We start from the raw sequence: 20751 nt of genomic DNA, 5'->3' as shown, positions 1-20751 counted from the left end.
TTAAACACGAATCTGCTCTTGTGTCAGCTCAGCGTTTAACACAAGTGACATTTAATCAGTCCGAGGCGACAAACGGCCCGTCTGTGACCGATCCCCGGAGACAGCGCCAACTGACGCCCTCCATACTCATCTCTGCATGGCATCTGGAGCGGACGCCATTTTAAGGAGGGAATTCTGATAATTCTGCTCACTCTGCTCTGGATCGAGCACGAGGACTGATTTTTAAGGGCGCTCAGACCACACCTTAGTTCTCTAAAGTTTCCTCACCAGGGCCTGACAGCTTGTTAAAAAAGTTAATAAAGTAGATACTTACACATGCACACACACAGGGAGGGAGGGAGGGAGGGAGGGAGGGAGAACTCTTATTTTAGCAATCAGTAGCTCTAATTGTAATTATAAATCATGTGTCACGTTTTCTTTGGCAATATGTATTCATGCATTTCCTGCCAATAAAGCACACCGAATTGAGAAAGAGAAAAAGAGAGGGGGGGGGCAGAGAGATAGAGAGAGAGACAGACAGGGAGAGAGGGGACAGAGAGAAAACAGAGAGGGGGGGGGCAGTGAGATAGAACGAGAGACCGAGAGAGTGAGAGTGAGAGTGGGAGTGGGAGTGGGAGTGGGAGGGAGAGAGGGAGAGAGAGAGAGAGAGAGAGAGAGAGAGAGAGAGAGAGAGAGAGAGAGAGAGAGCGGCTGGGACTTGAGATCCTGCACTAGCCTTTGCTGAGCACACATAAATAAAGAATAAACATTCCAGCACTTTGTCCTGCTTTTCCTCATTAACACCCACATAATCTTTTTCAGGAGGCAGTAACAGCTCAATTTTAGACAGCTGGAGCTGAGCAGTGCTCATTACATGGTACTTATGCTTGACCTGTCAAATTCACTCACAGTGCGAATACACACAGATTAAGCAGGAGTTTACCCTGTATTTTTCTAAAGGGGCATTCGGTTGTAAGAAAGTTGCTTCTCCGCTCCAGTCCAGCGGGGTTCTGATTAAACCTGCTTCAATGCAAGGCTGGAAATACTTTCCCCCTTTAATTCTCATTACCTTCGTTTTACACTGTTCCTACCACTTTAAAAAAATATGGTCCTTATTTTTATTCTCTCTCGTGGGGCACTTTGTAACTTTGTTTTGAAAGGCGCTATATAAATAAAAGATAATTATTATAGGAATACATTACATTTTACATTTTTGTCATTTGGCAGACGCTTTTAATCCAAAGCGACTTACAAGTGCATAGGTTCTACCACAAGTCAAAGCATCACATCCAGAACTCGCAAAATACACATGGAATGCTGTTCCATAGTCGTCAGCATAAGTGCCAATTTTCTTTTTTTTGGGGGGGGGGGGGGGGGTTAGACAAGGATAGGGGTATCAGAAAGGGGGGGGGGAAATCAGGAGGGAGGACTAAGGTACAGTTTGAAAAGGTGTGTTTTGAGTCTGCGTCAAAATAGGGGGAGGGATTCTGCTGTCCTGTGGTAGGCAAGTCATTCCACCACTGAGGAACCAGAACGGAAAACAGGTGTGAACGTGAATAACATCATTCATTCATTCATTCATTCATACATTCATTCATTCATTGCCCTTGGGTGAAGGTTGGCCCTGTTTCACACAGAAGAGGAATGTTTGATGAGTCTAAGACACGGGGCTGTGGGGGGGCTCATCCCATTGAGGCCCTGCTCACGGACAGGCCCCAGGATCGGGTAATAAACCGGCCCACGCCAGGGCAGCTGTGGCTGGCAGTGCCTCAGGACCATGCCCACTCGACCCTCACACCGCCCAGGGAGGGAATGATCTCCCGCTGGGACCACGCCATATCACCCAGCACCAACCACCCCCACACGTCCTACCAGTGCCTGTTGAGTTGTGTGTGAACGATCGTCCTCCAACAGTGCGATGTGTGTGTGAGAGCGCAACACGCAAACTGCAGCAGCTGACATCACACACTATGGAGGTGAGGACACACGTCTGCACTCTTGACCAATCGGATGCTTTTTACGCACTCTCTACCAATCTGACGAGTATACCCACTCTCTACCAATCAGACGCGTGTATTTGCTCACTACCAATCAGACGAGTATACACACTATCTACCAATCAGAAGCGTGTATGCACTCTCTAGCAATCACACAACAGAGGCTGCAGTATGAGTGTTGCAGCATGAGCATATTTGGGCCTTTCCTAATGAGAAGGAAAAGGGGTAAAAAGAAATATTAACAATATTAAGACATCGTCCATGAAAGCTTTGGTTTCCAACACATATAGGACCACACAGCATCTGCTACCAAATAACCCAACACCAACAACAACAACAAACCAACAAAAATTTGTTCCATAGTAGACACCTTGTCAGTCGTTTGGGAATATGAATGATCCTGATCTCTTTTCACTGAATAAATAGAGCTACAACGCGACGATAACAGTCGGTGGCGGTTAGGGAGATCTCCACACCGGTGGAATGCAACATCAACGCTGGAGATGGGAGATGACGCGACCCTCAGTGCGGGCTCCATGGTAACGGCACGCATTGCGTCACATGACTGCCCTGCTCCGATTCCTGCACGGCTCGCGGGCCTGTCGCCGGGGACGATCCAGTGAGGTCTGTCAGGAGAGCGTTTGCCGTGGCGACCGCCCCAGGAGCGGCCATCTTAGCGCGGGCGGCGAGCGGCGGACGCTGTAAGATGGCCGCTCCTCAGCCCTCGTAGAGCTGGCCCTGCAGGCCGCTGAAGAGCGAGTCCGAGCCCTTGGTGGAGCTCCACAGCTGCTTGAGGATCTGACACTCCCTCTCGTTCACCTCCTCCAGCAGGGACTTCAGGAAGCTCCGCACCAGGCCTTTGGACTCCTCCAGAACCTACCAGAGGGGGAACAGGACAGGATGGACCCATCGGCTGGAGACACATATGGACCAAGTGTCACCCAACGACTATCCATGGGCCGGTGAAAGTTTGAGCGGCGGTTTGAAGCCCAGGAAGTCAAGTTTACCACGATGTTATACTGTTTGGAGCTAATGTGTGTCCCTTATTTATCGTCAGAGTACTGACTGGTGCAAAAGTGTAAGATACACCTGGAAATAAATCCAAGTCTCCGATTTAGAAAAAAATGGACAATTCTTCTACAATTTCAATGAAAATGAAAAAAAGATCAATCTCCCAAGTATTGTAGATACTCATAATCAGATTCTACTACTTCTACTAATCTAATTTCTATTACTTTTTTGAATTCCCCCAAAAAATTGCCAGTGAGGTAAAAGTTTGACACATTTCAAGATTTGCTAACCAGTCATGAGAAGCAATTACAGTAATTTACAAGTGACCTACTAACAAGTTAATATTTTGTTCTTTATCTCTTCAGAGATTAAGCTCAGTCCTGCACTAAACCTTGAGTTTGAGGATCTCAAAACAAGGCTTAATCTGTGTATACAATACGGGCACTTTAAGTCTCATTACCAGACAGAAACCCAGTGTTAACACAGACTGTTCAGCAGTGTTTGCGGGAGCCCCTACCACCGCACTGCAGGAGGCCATGTCCCTCACGCGTAGCATCACCTCCTGGCTGAAGGAGGACGCCCAGAAGACCTGGGACACCAGCCCTCTGCTGCAGGCCTCCTGCGCCGTCAGCTTCCTCCCGCAGAACAGCATCTCATTGGCCTGAGGAGAGGGGAGACGCAGCGTCGAGCTCGGACCGTTCACCGCAGTACAACCCTAACGAACCCTCACAAGTCCCACCTTAATGTTATCCAGACATATCAGCAACACTCATACCATTCACCGCTGTACAACCCTAACAAACCCTAACCCTTAATCATATCCAAGCATATCAGTAACATATGCTGTACAACCCTAACAAACCCTAACAGCTCCCACCTTAATGTTATCCAGACGTATCGGTAACACTAACACTGTTCACTGCTGAACAACCCAAACTAGTCCCATCTTATTCTCATCCAAATATATCAGTAACACTCACACTGTTCACTGCTGAACAACCCTCACTAGTCCCATCTTAATCTCATCCAAATATATCAGTAACACTCACACTGTTCACTGCTGAAAAGGAAAAAGGAAACCACCTTGATGACCAGAAGAAAACAAACGTGTCCGAAGGCTGCTTGTCGCAGGGAACTATGGGAATCGAAGTGTACAATCGACCTGTTATGACCGCCAGTCACAATGGGTGGCTACTAAATCCACCAACACAGAGGAAATCGCAGATTGCCAATTTAAGGTGCAAGAGAATGTGTTTAACTGGACAGTCGACGGAGCTCTAGAACAATGACCTAGAATAATAAAAACCTAACCCTTGAAAGGGTTAAGCTGTGTGATAAGGCTGTTCGATTGCCCCACGGACTGTTTCAGCCAGGTGTGCTGAATAAGATTCCCTCTCTCAGATGTCAACATTATATTTTCCTCTGGGAGAGTGAGAAAGCCAGTCTCTGTTAGATAAGGGTAAGATATTTCACTGTGTGATCAGAGGACAGCGGCTCCTGATGAGACCAGCGTGACAGAAGAGGCCCTCTTTTGGTCCTGGCAGCTTCTAAACCAGAACAGTTTATCTTGTAAAATCCGCTCCGTTCTGATGTGTGCTTTTACAGTTATCTTTATCCAGGGCTTCCCGGATCGACTGACTGCTATATCCCATACAAAAAAACGACCACATGAGAAATATGTAATTTTACATTTGAAAAATCACAATTCCACGTGTGAATTCAAATATTACAAATGCAAATATTAAAATATTACACATGCAAAAATAATACATATGGCATGTAATTAAATTCCGTGAAATTCCACATTATAAGTTTACTTTTTCAAATGTAAATTACAATTTCCAGACGTGAAAACAAAACACATGACTCAAAATCACAGAGGTGTCCTTTTCCAACTCTCAACTTATGAATCAGATTCTTTTTATAGTTCACATGCGTACTATTCATGACTGGGACCCAGAAGGTTGGTGGTGGTGGCGGTGTGGCCACAACAAGATCTGTGCAGCTGTTGGGCCCATGAGCCCAGAGGTTATTGTCCCCTGCCTAGTCTAATCAACTGCAAGTCACTTTGGATAAAAGTCCCAGAGAAAGAACAACCTCTTATTATGTTTGAATGTGGTTTTTGAACACGTGATTGTTTTTGTAAGCGATGTAGGGCAGTGGGAAACAGGCCCAGACAGCACCCAGCGCTGGACTCCGGTGGCAGTGCATTCTCAGGCTGTTTATGGATTAGCGTCTCCCCTTGTTTATCCGTCATCGGCAGGGTGGCTCTCCCCGCTGCATATAAGTGGCAGGGTAACTGCACAGCGGACTGCAGAACACAATCAAGCAACAGCTTTCTGAGGGCCTCTGCCAAAGAGCACAGCCGCCTACACTCCCCTGGACTGACTATGGGCATTAACCAAATGGGACAGACCCAAAAATACGACTGGCCATTCCAAGTTGGGAGAAAAGCAAAAACAGCGGATAAAAAAAGTTGTTTAGTCTTTGGCTCACAGACGTTTTTGTGCTTTTCGTTTCATCCGCGAGCTTTCGTTTTGTGTTCCATGCCGATTCAGGTAAAACAATAGCATATTTTAGGTCCATTTTTTGGGTCTAAAAACATTTTCCCACGAGACATGGCGTATGTTTGGCAATGTTATAACATTCCCAAAACATTCCAGTAACACTGCGAGAACAGTTTGTTTGCTGCGACTACGAGACAGCAAAAAGTCAGCTTGCATTAGGGTTTGCGTATGTTTTCCAGGCAAAAAAAAAACCAAATGAATTATATATCGCAGGCTAGGGGTATAATTTTGTGTACCTATAGCTATAGGTTACGGCCACAATGATGAGCATTTGTACCTTCTTAGGCTCCTTTTCTTAACACCTTTATTTCTGAGAGTGTAGTGCTAGGTGCTTGGGTGGCAAACACCACAGGCCATAACCAGGCGGTTAACTCACCTCGGGTACAAATGAGTATGTTTTCCAAGCAGAAAAGGTACAAATGAATTATATATTGCTGGCTAGGGGTGCAGTTTCGTGTACCTATAGGGTACCCCCCCAGTGACAAGCATTTGTACCTTTTTACTCACTCCACAAGTGACATGGAACGCATAATAGTATAGTAGTAGTATAGTAGTATAGTAGTGCTAGGCTAACATCCTTGGGCAGGGGTTCCCAAACTGTGGGTCAGGACCCAGTTTGTGAACATTCACTTGGGGCCAAATCAGAACAGTGTTTGGGGAACGCCCGTCGCAGGCCGTAAGCAGTCACTCACCAGGGCCACGCCCAGGATCTGGGGGAAGGTGTAGGAAGAGCAGCCCATGGGGGTGAGGCGCACCATGGCCCCGGGGGTCTGGAACCAGGCCTTCTCGCTGGCCCACACCACGTCACACAGGGGCAGGATGGAGGCCCCCAGGCCCAGAGCCGGGCCGTTGATGGCCACCACGATGGGCTTCTTGAACTGGATGAAGGCCTTCACAAAGTCCCTGCAGTCACACACAGAGACGCGGGCCGTGTCGGTGGGCTCTCCCATTGAAAACAGCGGCATTTTGACCTCAACGTCCCGCCCGTTTCAAAACCAAATCTCAATGCCATTTCGCAGGTCTACTACAATGGCAAAAGGGTAAACGAACTGATTTTGGTATAGCCACGTTGTGCCATTTCTGTGTTATGGACACGGACACTCCTAAAGAATTGGCGAAAAAAAATTTTTTGCTGCAAAAGTAAGACACTGTAAATCCAATTGATCTGGACACAAGACTACTCATTCAGTTGGTAATTCCAAGACGTGCTTTTTATAATTTCATGACCGTATATTACTGTGAATTTTAATTAGACCTCTATCCCTTATCCCTAGCCTGACACAGCTCTGCTTAATCATTCATTCACTCTCACAGATAGTGAGGTCTGGAAGTATTTGGACTAGGACACAAATTGAACGGGCTTTAATTCATAATGTAGATGGTTTACTCCGTATGGACGTAAATACCTTTAAGGCAGTATTAACAGTCTTTAACTTTTCATCCATATGGATTTTTACATTACATTACATTAATGGCATTTGGCAGACGCTCTTATCCAGAGCGATGAACAACAAAGTGCATACCCATAACCAGGGATAAGTGCGCTGAAAGACCCTAGAGGGAAGTACAAATTCAACTGCTACCTGCACAACAAAGATAAGGACCAGGGCCTATTTGAATTTTTTTTTTTTTTAAACAAACAAACAAACAACAAAGCAAAAGTGACCTAACTTAACTAGCCAAACACTGCTTACCTAGCCAAACTAAAAATACCAATACACAAAAAAGTACATCAAGTGACATGGAACGCATAATAGTTATAATAGCAAAACACATGCCTTTATTTCTGAGAGTGTAGTGCTAGGCTAACATCCTTGGGCAGGGGTTCCCAAGTTTGTGAACATTCACTTGGGGCCAAATCAGAACAGTGTTTGGGGAATGCCCGTCACAGTAAATCACAGAAAGACAACAATTAAGGTTCACAGGGAGGTAGGGAGGGACGGGGAGAGGTGCTGCTTGAAGAGGTGCGTCTTCAGTTTGCGCTTGAAGGTGGGAAAATTAAAGAAATACAGCCCTTTAAATCTGTATCACTGTCCAAATGCCCACAGACCTGACCGCAGGTACATGCAGAGTAGCCCTGAGAGGAGGAGAGGAGGAGAGGAGGAGGAGAGGAGGAGAGGAGGAGATTACATTCTGGGAGGAAATGTCATCCGCTCGCCGCAGATGAGACACTTTTACATGCAGCTGTGTCATAATGAGGGCTGGAGGGCCGCAGTTTCTGGCTCTCTGGTTTCTGGGTTGTTCTTGGCACCAAAGTTGGTTCATTAAAGTCATTGACTGGCTAAAAAGAGTCCACACTCAAGGCCTTAAATGACAGTTGATTGAAAGGAAAGAAAAAAAAAAAAAAAAAACCCACACACACACACATACACACATACACACATACACACATACACACATACACACATGCACCCACGCACCCACGCACCCACAAACACACATGTACAGACCAACACACACACACACACAGGCACACATGCACCCACACAGCTACGGTCTTCTATAGTGTACTTTAACAATCATTTTCATAAAAGCACATATATGTATTTACTAGGTAAGTGTAGGAAGCAGACCATTAAGTACCACTCTACAGAGCATATCACTCTACAGAACATATATAAACACATATGCAAGTATAAACATAAATGTAAACCAACACTGACATATTGTGCCATTAATATCTTAATAAGACACGGCAAGGAAGAAAGGAGAGATTACAATCTTTGATTGGCTTTCACCATGATCGGGCAGACATTTGGGGACCAAACGGTGACCAAACAGATTAAAGATAAGCAAAACAGTGTGAAAAATAAATACGAAGCGTTTTTTTAGTAAGTTCCCTTTGAAAGTAAGACAAAGGATTCCATCAAGACGAGCGGAAGATTGCCTTCGCCGGGTCGATGATGTGCAATTATATCCACCCACATTCTCAGACTCCCCATCACAAAGGAAGCAGAAGTTTCTGGCTCTACGAACGGGGACACACGGAGGAGCCAACGGGGCGGGGGGTGGGGGTGGGGTACAGTTTTATTCATTTATCTTCATCACTCCTTTCCCTGCTGCTCAGACACCTCTGTTGCTTTTCCTTCCAGGAGAAGGTCATAACCGACATCCGTGTAATCCCTTGTACCCCCCCCCCCCTGTTCAGCGGCATATAGCAAAACAACAGGCAGCCGACCACAACCCCATTACAACAGCCACTCAGTCAGCACACCCAGAGCAGAACAGAGTGAAGAGAGCCCTCAAAGTTCACCGGCCTCTTACTTCTGGGTTTGCATACACTACGATCAAACTAAAAGCGCTATCCTGAACTCTCATCCAATGTTTTAAAGGTGCAACAGGCAGTAGTGTAGTAGACTTTTAATGGTCAAGCAGGACTTGCAGCAACAAACACGCTCAAGCAACAACACTGTTTAACCCTCCCCCCTCTCTGTGAACGCGGTGATGTTGAACCCCGCACCCCCCCACGCTATTGGCTGTGGCAGTTTTTTGAAACCCAAAATTAAAAACAATAAACACAGGCAGGGTCAACATGTCAGTGAGCCTTTTTCAATGATAGGAAGGGATTTGCAATGGTCTTGTGACAATGTTTTAACACAAAAATCTCACCTATTGTACCTGTAACTTTGCGACGAAACAATTTCTCACAGGTAAGGCTGAATCAACAATCGTAAAACACGGAATGTAAATCTGGAATACCAGCACCAAGATTCTCCTTTATTTTTGGACAACCCCGGCTGAAGAAAACAGCTCAAGCTAGGTTTTGAAACAGCCGGTAGTTGGTAATTTCAAGCTGGTCATAGCTGGATTTTACACCAGGGACCATACTTGTTTCTCTAATAAAACGCTTCCTGTTACCAGCTCAGAGCCAAATGAAAAGTCAACAAGAAACAACATTAAAGGCTGTTGTCTATGAACTGCCCAAAGTACAAAGATATGACCTCTGCTTGCACGTCTGCCACCTTTACGAGCTTGATGGCTCTCTGTACCAGATATCTGGCAGAAGCTTTTATCCAAAGCGATGTACATGGATACCGTGCATACCGAAGGCCATTGGAACAACTCCAGAACACAGGTCAGATAAGGCATGTTTAAAACAGTGGTCCTCACCCCTGGCCCTGGAGAGCCGCAGGGTGTGCTGGCTTTTGTTGTTACTCAGCACTTAACTGATCAATTAAAGCAGTTAATTACACTGTTAACTCACCTCACCTGGTTTCTTGGGTCTGAATCGGTTGTTGAATTTAAGGTGAAAACTAAAACCAGCACACCCTGCGGCTCTCCAGGACCAGGAGTGAGGACCACTGCTAGGAAGTATCAGTTATCCATAGTTAGGAATAACAAGTCCAGCTCACACAGTAAACATAGGCTTGTCATCGCTCCAGGGGAGGATTGTCTCCTGCTTAGTCTAATCAACTGTACGTCTCTCTGGATAAGAGCGTCTGCCAAATGCCAGTAATGCAGGCTAAGTCAGTAAAGTTATGGCATGATTACACGGGAAATGAAATGCCAGGGTAGCAGAGGGCGGAGAAGTGGAGAGAGGCTGGGGAGGTCGTTACCGTATGGTCTCTGAGATCCGGCCGCTCTCCTTCCTCCGGTCCTTGGACAGCCGGCCGATGAGGTACGAGCGGTCCAGCCCGCTGCAGAACACACTCCCCACGGCGCTGAGCAGGAGGAGCTTACTGCTGTCCACCGCCGCCGCCCCCAAGGCCCGGCACACCTCCTCCATGATCTGTGCACCAATCAGAGGGAGGGGCACTGTACAAAACCGGGGTCTGCACCAATCACAGGGAGGGGCACTGTACAAAACCGGGGTCTGCACCCATTAGAGGGAGGGACACCGTACAAAACCGGGGTCTGCACCAATCAGAGGGAAGGACACTGTGCCAAACCTGGGTCTGCACCAATCAGAGGGAGGGATACTGCCAAACCTGGGGCTCAACCAGTCACGTCAGCTCAACCAGTCACGTCAGATATCCCCACTGCTTTTCAGAGGGACAGTCATCTATTTATTATTTATCCCACAGAAACAATAACACAAACTGAATTTAAGTTTCTAAAGTTCAGTACCACAGAACTGACATCTGCTATACAGAATTTGATTGTTTCTCATGTACCAATTTCATCAGTCACCGCAAACTCAATTTAACAATTTGAGTCGGTCCAAACTTCAAGGAACATACACTGTATTTAAATGCCACATTATAAAGAAAGCTACTCGCACACAAACAAACAAAAAAACACGATATTTATTGTTATTAATTTACTGAACTGCTTGATTGTTTATCAATAAAATGTAAATAGAAACGGGTTGAGACTAATAATCTGTTTCAACATAAAGTTTCTGAAGGCCTGGTTCTGTATCTCAAATAGCCACTGCTGTGTAATGAGCTCACACACTGTACAAAAGCCACCGGGGTCAATGGCAACTGTGACACACAGAGACAGGTGATGATATTATGGTCCCATATAGTGGAAAATGACATTTTCCCTATGTGTAGATTATAGAGTTGAAGGCGTTATAAAAACACTGTGAAAGCATCAAAACGCCCAGTCCCCAAATAAATCCACACAATCAGCCTGTTCTTGGTCAAGCTCATGAGGGGCGCTGGGGAATGGACATGTGAAACTGGATCGAGATTGTTTACGGTACTTCAAACCACACAAACGTCTTCTTATGGATATCAGGACCTAAAATAAAACACTGGAACGGTGTACAATCATGAGTCCAATATTAATATCAGACAGGCTGGGAGAGCTTAGTGCCTTTCAGAGACGAACACCGAGCCACAGCTGCAATAAGGGGACTTTTCATGACGTGTTCCTACGACCGATGAACAAATCGAAAGTCTCTCTTTTTTTTTTTTTCTTCTTTTAACAGCACAGTGTTAATTTTACTGTTATGTGCGAACAAACTAAATGGGGAATGTCAAAGTCAAACCTGAACATGGTGATGTACTCACTGCAGATCGAGCCCTTTAGGGTTCGCAATGCAAGGCTGTGGTTCAGAGGATATGAAAATCACTGACAGGAAACAACACCTCTGATTTCATGTTTCGTTTCATAACGTTCAACGCGGCACTTCCGTGCTTCCCGCAGCAGGCATTCAGAGCAGTATGTGAGGTCAGTGGAATAAGCTTTCTAAAGCAACACAATAATGAAATAATTAGAATAATTTTGTGACTTAGCGGATGCTTTTATCCAAAGAGACTTACAGTTGATTAGACCCGGGCCCAGTCATGTCAGTCAGTCAGTACCAGTCTTGTACCTTAGTCACTAGGCTACAGGCTGCCCCAGTCATGTACCTTAGCCACAAGGCTACAGGCTACCCCATTCATGTACCTTAGCCACTAGGCTACAGGCTGCCCCAGTCACACACCTTAGCCACTAGGCTACAGGCTGCCCCAGGCATGTACCTTAGCCACTAGGCTACAGGCTGCCCCAGTCATGCACCTTAGCCACTAGGCTACAGGCTGTCCCAGTCATGTACCTTAGCCACAAGGCAACAGGCTACCCCATTCATGTACCTTAGCCACTAGGCTACAGGTTGCCCCAGTCACACACCTTAGCCACTAGGCTACAGGCTGCCCCAGGCATGTACCTTAGCCACTAGGCTACAGGCTGCCCCAGTCATGCACCTTAGCCACAAGGCTACAGGCTACCCCATTCATGTACCTTAGCCACTAGGCTACAGGCTGCCCCAGTCATGCACCTTAGCCACTAGGCTACAGGCTGCCCCAGGCATGTACCTTAGCCACTAGGCTACAGGCTGCCCCAGTCATGCACCTTAGCCACTAGGCTACAGGCTGTCCCAGTCATGTACCTTAGCCACAAGGCAACAGGCTACCCCATTCATGTACCTTAGCCACTAGGCTACAGGTTGCCCCAGTCACACACCTTAGCCACTAGGCTACAGGCTGCCCCAGGCATGTACCTTAGCCACTAGGCTACAGGCTGCCCCAGTCATGCACCTTAGCCACTAGGCTACAGGCTATCCCAGTCATGTACCTTAGCCACTAGGCTAAAGGGGGACCCCATCATGTACCTTAGCCACTAGGCTACAGGCTGCCCCAGTCATGTACCTTAGCCACTAGGCTACAGGCTGCCCCAGTCATGTACCTTAGCCACTAGGCTACAGGCTGCCCCAGTCATGTACCTTAGCCACTAGGCTACAGGCTGCCCCAGTCATGTACCTTAGCCACTAGGCTACAGGCTGCCCCAGTCATGTACCTTAGCCACTAGGCTACAGGCTGCCCCAGTCATGTACCTTAGCCACTAGGCTACAGGCTGCCCCAGTCACACACCTTAGCCACTAGGCTACAGGCTGCCCCAGTCATGTACCTTAGCCACTAGGCTACAGGCTGTCCCCAATTGCCCTGCAAACCCAGACGAGCTGTGTAGGCACTGCACATCTTTTGCTATGTTTCTGCATTTTGAATAGAGAACCAAACCTTGCTCTAACATCGGACATCCTTGCATCCATAAACAGGCAATAAATTCAAACCAGGGTTACACCAATACGCAATAAAAACATTTCCATCAATTACGGTCAAATTAGTATTGACGTTCTTCCATCAGACCATGCCCTAGGGACATAGCCTTTCTAAATTAAAATGCAGCCCTCCTTTGGGCTGAAATGCATTAAGAAACATCAAACGCTGCAGGAGAGAGAACTCAAGTGTGAATTACCTTCTTGCTGCAGTAATTTTCACATTTTGCATAGTTACACCCCGCAAGCACAGCGAATGTGGCATCAAAAAAACCCCCCTCAGTTATGACTCATTTACTGTACCAGGGAAACAGGATTTCCAGGACACACATCACTGTGAGGTGTCTTAAATAGGAATGCACGTTAGGGCTTGGGAAAAACACTTTGGTACAAATGCTTCTTCACTTCACAAGAACGCACAAGATCAAGAATCATTACACTACGGAAAACTTTTCCAATGTTTCTCAAATAAGTTCTCTCTTCAATACCGTTCTGGGTTTTAAATCAGTGGAGTTCATGCATTTTCATCCCAACTGGCATTTAATGGAACCCCACTTCCATGAGCTGGCATTCAGAAATGATGGATACAAAAAGCCAAAACTCCCATCTGTCTCAGAGAGAGGGTGGTGTTTCTGTTATCGACAACTACTAATCATGAAGCTTACGCAGCCAGATGCGGCTAATAACCATATCTTCTGAGCTCACAAAACACTGTCTATAGGCCTCATGGCCCCTATTGTGGTTTTATTCATGAACAAGCAGAATGTCTTTCTCTGCCTGTGAACTATGACAAAATGGAGTCATCAGAGGACTTTAACCTCCTGAGGAGTCTGTCACATCTGCATTCGTGACGACACACAATGCTGTCAGCCTCACACACTATTGTTGTCATACTCATTACATTACAGTTATTTAGCTGAGGCTTTTATCCAAAGCAACTTACAGTTGACTAGGAGCAGTGCAAGGTTAAGGGCCTCGCCCAAAGGCTCAACAGCTGTATCTTATTGTAGATACACCAGCTTTCCGGGTGCCAGTCATGTACCTTCGCCCCTAGGCTACAGGCTGCCCCACACACTCCAGACCTGGTCTTTGGTTTTTCTTTTGATATTGGTGAGGTTGAAATTCTCCCACATAATCCAATTATTTCTGGTAATTTTCTAATTACACAATTAACCTCCCCTGAAACCAGGATGCAGACACCTCACACTATTAGCCTACTACTACCTACGACGACTTTTTGGGGGCTCAGACCTGGTTTTTGCCCACTTTTCCTTTCTGTTTCCTTCGTAAATCATCTTAACTGTATGAAAGTGTCGCTGTAAAAACGTCTCTGTGTGCTACACAAATAAAACTGAATTGAATTGAATTTCCAACACAGCGGTTTTAATCAAAGTTCTGTGTAGAGCTATCGGAGAGACATACAGCACCTCGCATTGGAAACTGACACTGCTCGACACACCTACCTCCGGGGTGAGGGCGTTGTTGTCCGAAGTTTGGCTCGACAGCAGTATGTGAGTGAAGCCGTCTTCTTTCCTCACCACGATGTCCCGGTATCGACAGTTGCCCTGGTTCTGCCGAACATTGTGCCTCAGTCTCTTGTCAAACACGTAGCCGTTCTCCCCCGCCAGTTTCCGTTTCGCTGAGGAGGGCACGTTAATCCCGCCGTTTGAAAGAGCAGCCCCTGTTTTCAAACATAGTATGAAAATGTATATTCTGGTTCCTCTGCAGCTGAAAATATCGTGCACACAAACAGCTGTCTTTCTCGAAGTCTGACGGTGTAGTAAAAAAAACAACAACATATAAACAGAGCACTTTATTAGGTATTTATTAGACTCTTTTTTCTTTTTTTTTTTACTATTCTGCTGCTGTATCCTATCCACTTGTAGGTTTGAAGTGTTGTGTGTTCAGAGATGCTCTTCTGCATACCACGGATGTAATGAGCGGTTATTTGCGTTCCTGTCAGTTTTGACCCTGCTCCTCTGACCTCTCTCACTAAAAACACATTTCCGCATTCCAACTATTTTTTTCGTACCATTATCTGCATTATTATTGTATGTGGGGCAGCCTGTAGCGTAGTGGTTAAGGTAAATGACTGGGACACGCAAGGTCGGTGGTTCTAATCCCTGTAGCCTCAATAAGATCCGCACAGCTGTTGGGCCCTTGAGCAAGGCCCTTAAACCTGCATTGCTCCAGGGGAGGATTGTCTCCTGCTTAGTCTAATCAACTGTATGTCGTTCTGGATAAGAGCGTCTGCCAAATGCCAATAATGTAATGTGAAAATCCCAGGAGAACCAACAATCATTCCACGGTCAAATTCACTGAGACCACATTTCTTCCCCAATCTGACATTCGGTCTGAAAAACAGCTGAACCTCTTGACCACGTCTGCCACATGATCGGCTGATTAAATATTTTCTGTAACAAACTGGTGTACAGGTCTACCTAATAAAGTGATCACTGAGTGACTGTAAAAGAGGCAGGGGTTAGTCAGTTAGTCAGTAAATGTGATGGAGCTCCATTCAACAGCTTTAATGTGATTTAAAATTAATTTTCATTCAAGTTAACCCAGGACAAACAAGACTGCAGTCACAACAGCTGGGATAGCAGTAAAACTGTCTAAGCCAGCACGACTTCCACAAACATGAAGTTCACAAATCTGCCATCATTTTCATAATTCCCCCTGAAACAGAACTGATTTTCAAAAGAAGAAGAATCGAAGAATCCGTGACTACAAAAAGCCATAATAAAGCAATATGAGAGAGAGAGAGAGAGAGAGAGAGAGAGAGACAGAGAGAGAGAGGAAAAAAAAGAGCTTACCTAATTCATTCTTGATGGGAGGTTCCCTCACATCAATGTCGCCCAAAACGTCCTCCGCTCTTCCCCGGCGGATCCTGTGCACCTTCGGGGCGTTCCTGTAACGCAAGGGGTCCAGGACGCCGTTTTGTAATCCGTGGTGCGACCGTCTGAAGGGCAGGAAGTGCAGTTCCCCGTGCGCGCTCCGGTGGGGCGCAGACCTGGCGGGTCTGTCCGCGACCCGTCTGGGCCTCTGCGCCCCCGCGGCGCCCCCCCCGCTCGCCCGTTTCTTCTTCTGTGGTTCCCCGCGGCCCCGCAGCGCCTGGCTGTCCGCGGCGCGGCTGAAGGGGTGCGGGGCGGGGGCGGCGGTTCTGGCCGGGCGGGCGGGCCGGTCCCGGGGGACCCGCTGGGCCTGGAACTGCTGGATGAACTCCTCGCAGTGCAGCAGGTGGTGCTCCGGCTCCCACGTGTCCTCGCTCCGGCCGTAGCCCTTCCAGCGGATCAGGTACTCCCACTTCCCCTTCCGGGTTTTACGCTTGTCCACGATCTTCTCCACCTGAGGCGGCCATTCCGAGAGAGAGGAGAGACCGTTTATTCCCTTCCCCCTGTTCTAGCCTTCTTTTCCGTCCCCGTTTTCCTGTCTGTTTTCCTGTGCTCTGGGTTTTGGGATTTTCTGGTTTTTGATTCTCTTTGATTCCCTTAGTTTTGGATTTGGTATTTGTACCCTCGCTTGTTTGGACTTCCTACCGGTTTTTTAACTTTGCCTGTTTTTCCAGATTACACTCTGATAGCCCTATAAGTACCGATCTGCCTGGATTTCGACCATTGCCTGTTTTTGGATTATGTACTTGTTAAAAAGTCTGCTCTTGGTTCCCTCTGTCCGGTTCCTGACAGTTCCATAAATTACTGACAAAAAAATGGAAGTTGTATATTAAAATGGATAATGGCAAGAAAATATTAGAATTAATTGCTAGGACAGTATGAATGTTTATCGACCGTTATCTATTGAAAGGTGTTTTTTTTCTTGTCCGTTCTTAATCTGTCCTCTGATTGAACTGGACAGCTTCCAACAGACACAGGAATCAGGGACAGCAGTGGGTGCCAAATAAACTGCTCTGTGACCCAAGTTCCTTATCGGTACATGAATATAAACAGTGAATATAAACCTCAGAATAGTTGGCCGCTTCCACTCTGAAAATATATTAATGCCCACAGAGGCTAAACTCGCCTCGATTCGCGGGCATATGTGAAAAGAAACGAGCATTTTAGATGCAATCACCATCTGCAGCGCCGCAAGAAACAAGCCATTTCACATTTTATACAACACCATAACCATCAGACAAAACCTGAAGTGGAACATTATTGCCGGAAATGTGGAGATGGAAAAATGCACATAAGATTATTGCAATACGTGAGTTACACGGCACATGTTGTATACCTCTTTACAGTTCATTTTTCTTTTAAAAAGACAGATGCCAAAACACAAATGTGGGGCAGGTCCATGATGGAGGCCTCCCTCGACTTAATCACAGTAATATATTCTCAATCTATTCAGCTGATTTGGTCAGCTGGTTATCAGAACATGATCGTATCAGTTTATTACACAGAGGTAAGATTGTAAATAAATACAACTGCATTTTATCAGAGGGAAGCATTGTGGCCTGTCATGAAACAGGTAAAGTCGTAAATGCTTCCAATACATTTATACATTATCCTGAAGTAAGTACTGCATTGTTTTAATGTATTGTATTGCAGTCATGATTGTATTGTTGTATTGTATTTTATTGCATTAACAATGTCAAAAATACACCGTTGCCATAGTCTTTCTGAAACACAGATGCAGTGAGGAAATGCAGGTTCATATGTTCACCAAAATATGGTGCCCAACATGGGGGCTGGGCATGTTCAAAGAGTGTAGAAATCTGCAGTTCTCCTCCGAACCACATGGTGTTGCCAGTCTGTTTCTTTTTACATTGCAGACGACAGCTAAGATTGCATCAAGCAGAGCCAGGGGAAGACCTTTCATATTCTTCTTTGCCACGCAGTCCACGGTCGTCTGATTGGACCAGTGGATGGGAAGCTAGAGAGAGACGAATCGCAGAGCCCTGACCGACTGAATCCCCTCCCATACCACAGCAAACACAGTCACCAATCGTGCGTCACCATGTGGAGCTACCAGCCACACTTAGCACTTGTATGGACAATGAATAGATGTTTTCAGGATGGTGTTGCCATTTACTCAAATTTTAAGCCAATGGTTTTTTTATTTTATTTACTATTTCCCAGATTTATAATGGTTTCCTTGACTTTCCTTGGCACATCTCTCGTCCTCATGTTGACTAACTCCAATGACAGACTCAAAAGCCAGCCATTATCTACAGGTGTGGCATCATGAATACCATGCATTGCCAGCGAATGTATAACTGTAAGAATCGTCAAATGGTAAATGGCTGGCATTTATATAGCGCCTTTATCCAAAGTGCTGTACAATTGATGCTTCTCATTCCCCCATTCATACACACACTCACACACCAACGGCGATTGGCCGTCATGCAAGCAGCAACCAGCTCATCAGGTGCATTTAAGGGTTAAGTTTCTTGCTCAGGGACACTTTGACACACCAGGGGGAATCGAACCGGCAACCCTCCGACTGCCAGAGGACTGCTCTTACCACTTGAGCCAATGTTGCCCCGAACCAGAACTTAGAGAGCTTTCCCAGGAAAAGACGGGGGAAGACGGCACTGAACCTGGCACATTATCTTTCCCTGTCTCCTCTTCAAGATCTGATATAGCTCAACTTCTTTCACTCCGCTATCCTCACAAATTCAAAACTCTGGCATTATTTACCGACATACTGACCTGTCTAATTCAGTTTTTTGGAGTTCAAGCATCTGTCATTGCTTTACCAAACAAAGGATTCTTCTGTCATAGCTTTTACAACACTTGGCTCTGCATTTCATTAATTTAGGACTTTTATTAGACTTTTATTATTTATTTACTTTCAATGTTTTATGAATGAATGGGCAGACATTTCCTAAATGTACATGTTTGTTTGTTTTTTATTTCATTTTGAATGGTTTTCTTTAAATTGTTTTTTTATTAGGAAAGTAAGTCAGGAACTGGCGAGTTTATATTCACAATAGATATAAATACCATGGAATGATTTGTGTCGCCTGTATCGGCTGAATTTAAGTCCTAGATTCCAACATTACAATCTCGAATTTCATTAAAAAATAATAGCATTGGTTATAAAACATATACAATTGTAACTAGCCTGGCAGTGAATTCAACATTAGTAAGTAACACTCAATACCTAAGCTATTCATAAAGATTGGTGGACCCTTCATGGAGCCTAGATGGTGTTTTCTTTACAACTTGAATGAAGGACCACAGAAGTTCATACACACCAAAAAGGATACCAAACGGTTTAATCTTACGCCCTGGTATGAACTATTTGAAATTGAAACGTACATGAGTGGGTTGTGTCTTGAATTGGCTGTGAAGTTTAATATTGCAACTGAGCCCATTTACGAGATGTGTTGGGGGGAGTACATTGAGTGTATTTCCACATTGTGCACAAGAAAAGCTAAGCATATTGCCGCCAGGACGTCATTCCGACAGGTCAGAATGTAATTGACCATAAATCATAAAGCGTTAAGTTCGCCATGAAGCATCTTTAAACCAATAGCATTTTAAACATGTGGACATGTCGTGACATTTCAGTAAAGCTTTCAGCCTAACGACGGAAACTGCGCAGGGCGAAATGACCACCAATTGACAAGACAACTTTTATCCAAACACTGTTCGCCAAAACATCCAACATCGAGCGTAGGCTACACCATAAAAGTACAAATGATAAAAACGGAAATACATCAATATGAATGTACGGAAGGAAAAAAAGAAAAACACCACGAAAAACGAAGAAGCGTATTTGCTTACTGCGAACTAATAAACAAATTCCGGCTTGGTCTTTTTGCATTCTCCACGCAGAATCCCTGTCATTGCATCTGTCATGTTTACTCTTTACCAAGACTTTCAAGTCTGACTGATAAGAGAGTGTGTATGTGCTCATTACTTGTCGAGGCCTGTTTAATATAAGCCAAATTCAAAGTATCCGAAGATAAAAGGGGCAACCCCAAAAAGCGTCGCCTGAATATTGCTCATGAAGGTTGCTTAGTTTTTTTGGGTGTTACAGAGCGTATGATGCTGGGTTTTCTCCACACACGATGACCTACCTTTATTTCATAATTCCATCAATTGCCGTCAGAAAAAGTATAACACTTGACAAGGTTTTACAATACCTCGTAAAGGTCTCCCGAAGCCATGCCGTGTCGCGGAACTTGCGCCGTACTCTACGCTCGCCCGTCTCGCTGCCGTCGCGAGCTCCACTCGGTGGTGTATCTGTGAGAAAGTGTAGCCGACCAATAGACGGTATTAGCGAACCGCCTTGTTGTTCGAGGCAGCCGCGGTAGATCTGCAGGCAGCGTCAATCGAGCGCGGCTGCGATGGATCGCGCTTCATTTTAAAACAAACAGCAGCGCAAGGATGAGCGGTGCTGTTGACACAACACACGAAAAGGGCTTTACTGGAAATATTCTGCCTGATCGTCCATCCACCTCTCCCGTACAGTGTGTAGATGTTTATTTCCACGGTCATGGCAATAGTGCGACACCACAAGGTGCAGTCGAGGATGTGCTCCGACTCGTTATGGCCTGAACTGTTGCTTGTTTGTGCAATGGAACATTTTTTATTAATTATGGATTCTGACATGACTTCTATCATTAAATCAACGTTCACCTGAAAAGATGTAGTCGGTTTTGTGAAGTCTGCTTCCATTACGCAGAGATTGAAATCGCAAATAACCCTGAAAAGAGAAGCTTAATGAAGCGGTTTACTTTCCCCAGTAGATGTCTTCATCT

The 20751-nt window shown here is 45.6% G+C and overlaps 1 protein-coding gene across 1 annotated transcript; it reads right to left on the bottom strand.

Moving 5' to 3' along the window:
- Nucleotides 1–1359: 1359 nt before the first annotated feature.
- Nucleotides 1360–20443, bottom strand: LOC133111609 (chromodomain Y-like protein 2). Its single transcript, XM_061222085.1, has 7 exons — nt 20134–20443; nt 15857–16388; nt 14504–14721; nt 10111–10283; nt 6247–6457; nt 3505–3648; nt 1360–2852 (listed from the first exon to the last, which is right to left on the bottom strand). Exons 1-7 carry the CDS (start codon nt 20155–20157, stop codon nt 2694–2696), a joined length of 1461 nt encoding a protein of 486 aa, XP_061078069.1. The 5' UTR covers nt 20158–20443; the 3' UTR covers nt 1360–2693.
- Nucleotides 20444–20751: the final 308 nt, after the last annotated feature.

The sequence above is a fragment of the Conger conger genome, chromosome 15, assembly GCF_963514075.1.
Source record: "Conger conger chromosome 15, fConCon1.1, whole genome shotgun sequence".
Taxonomy (NCBI): Eukaryota; Metazoa; Chordata; class Actinopteri; order Anguilliformes; family Congridae; genus Conger; species Conger conger.
This window is presented reverse-complemented; position numbering and strand designations above follow the sequence as displayed.

Excerpts from the sequence above, each read along its gene's own strand:
- LOC133111609 (XM_061222085.1), bottom strand. The coding sequence starts at position 20,157 with ATGGCTTCGGGAGACCTTTACGAG. Across the intron at positions 3,649-6,246 it reads AGATCCTGGGCGTGGCCCTG|GCCAATGAGATGCTGTTCTG; the intron begins GTGAGTGACTGC and ends CCCTCTCCTCAG. Across the intron at positions 2,853-3,504 it reads TGGCCTCCTGCAGTGCGGTG|GTTCTGGAGGAGTCCAAAGG; the intron begins GTAGGGGCTCCC and ends CCCCTCTGGTAG.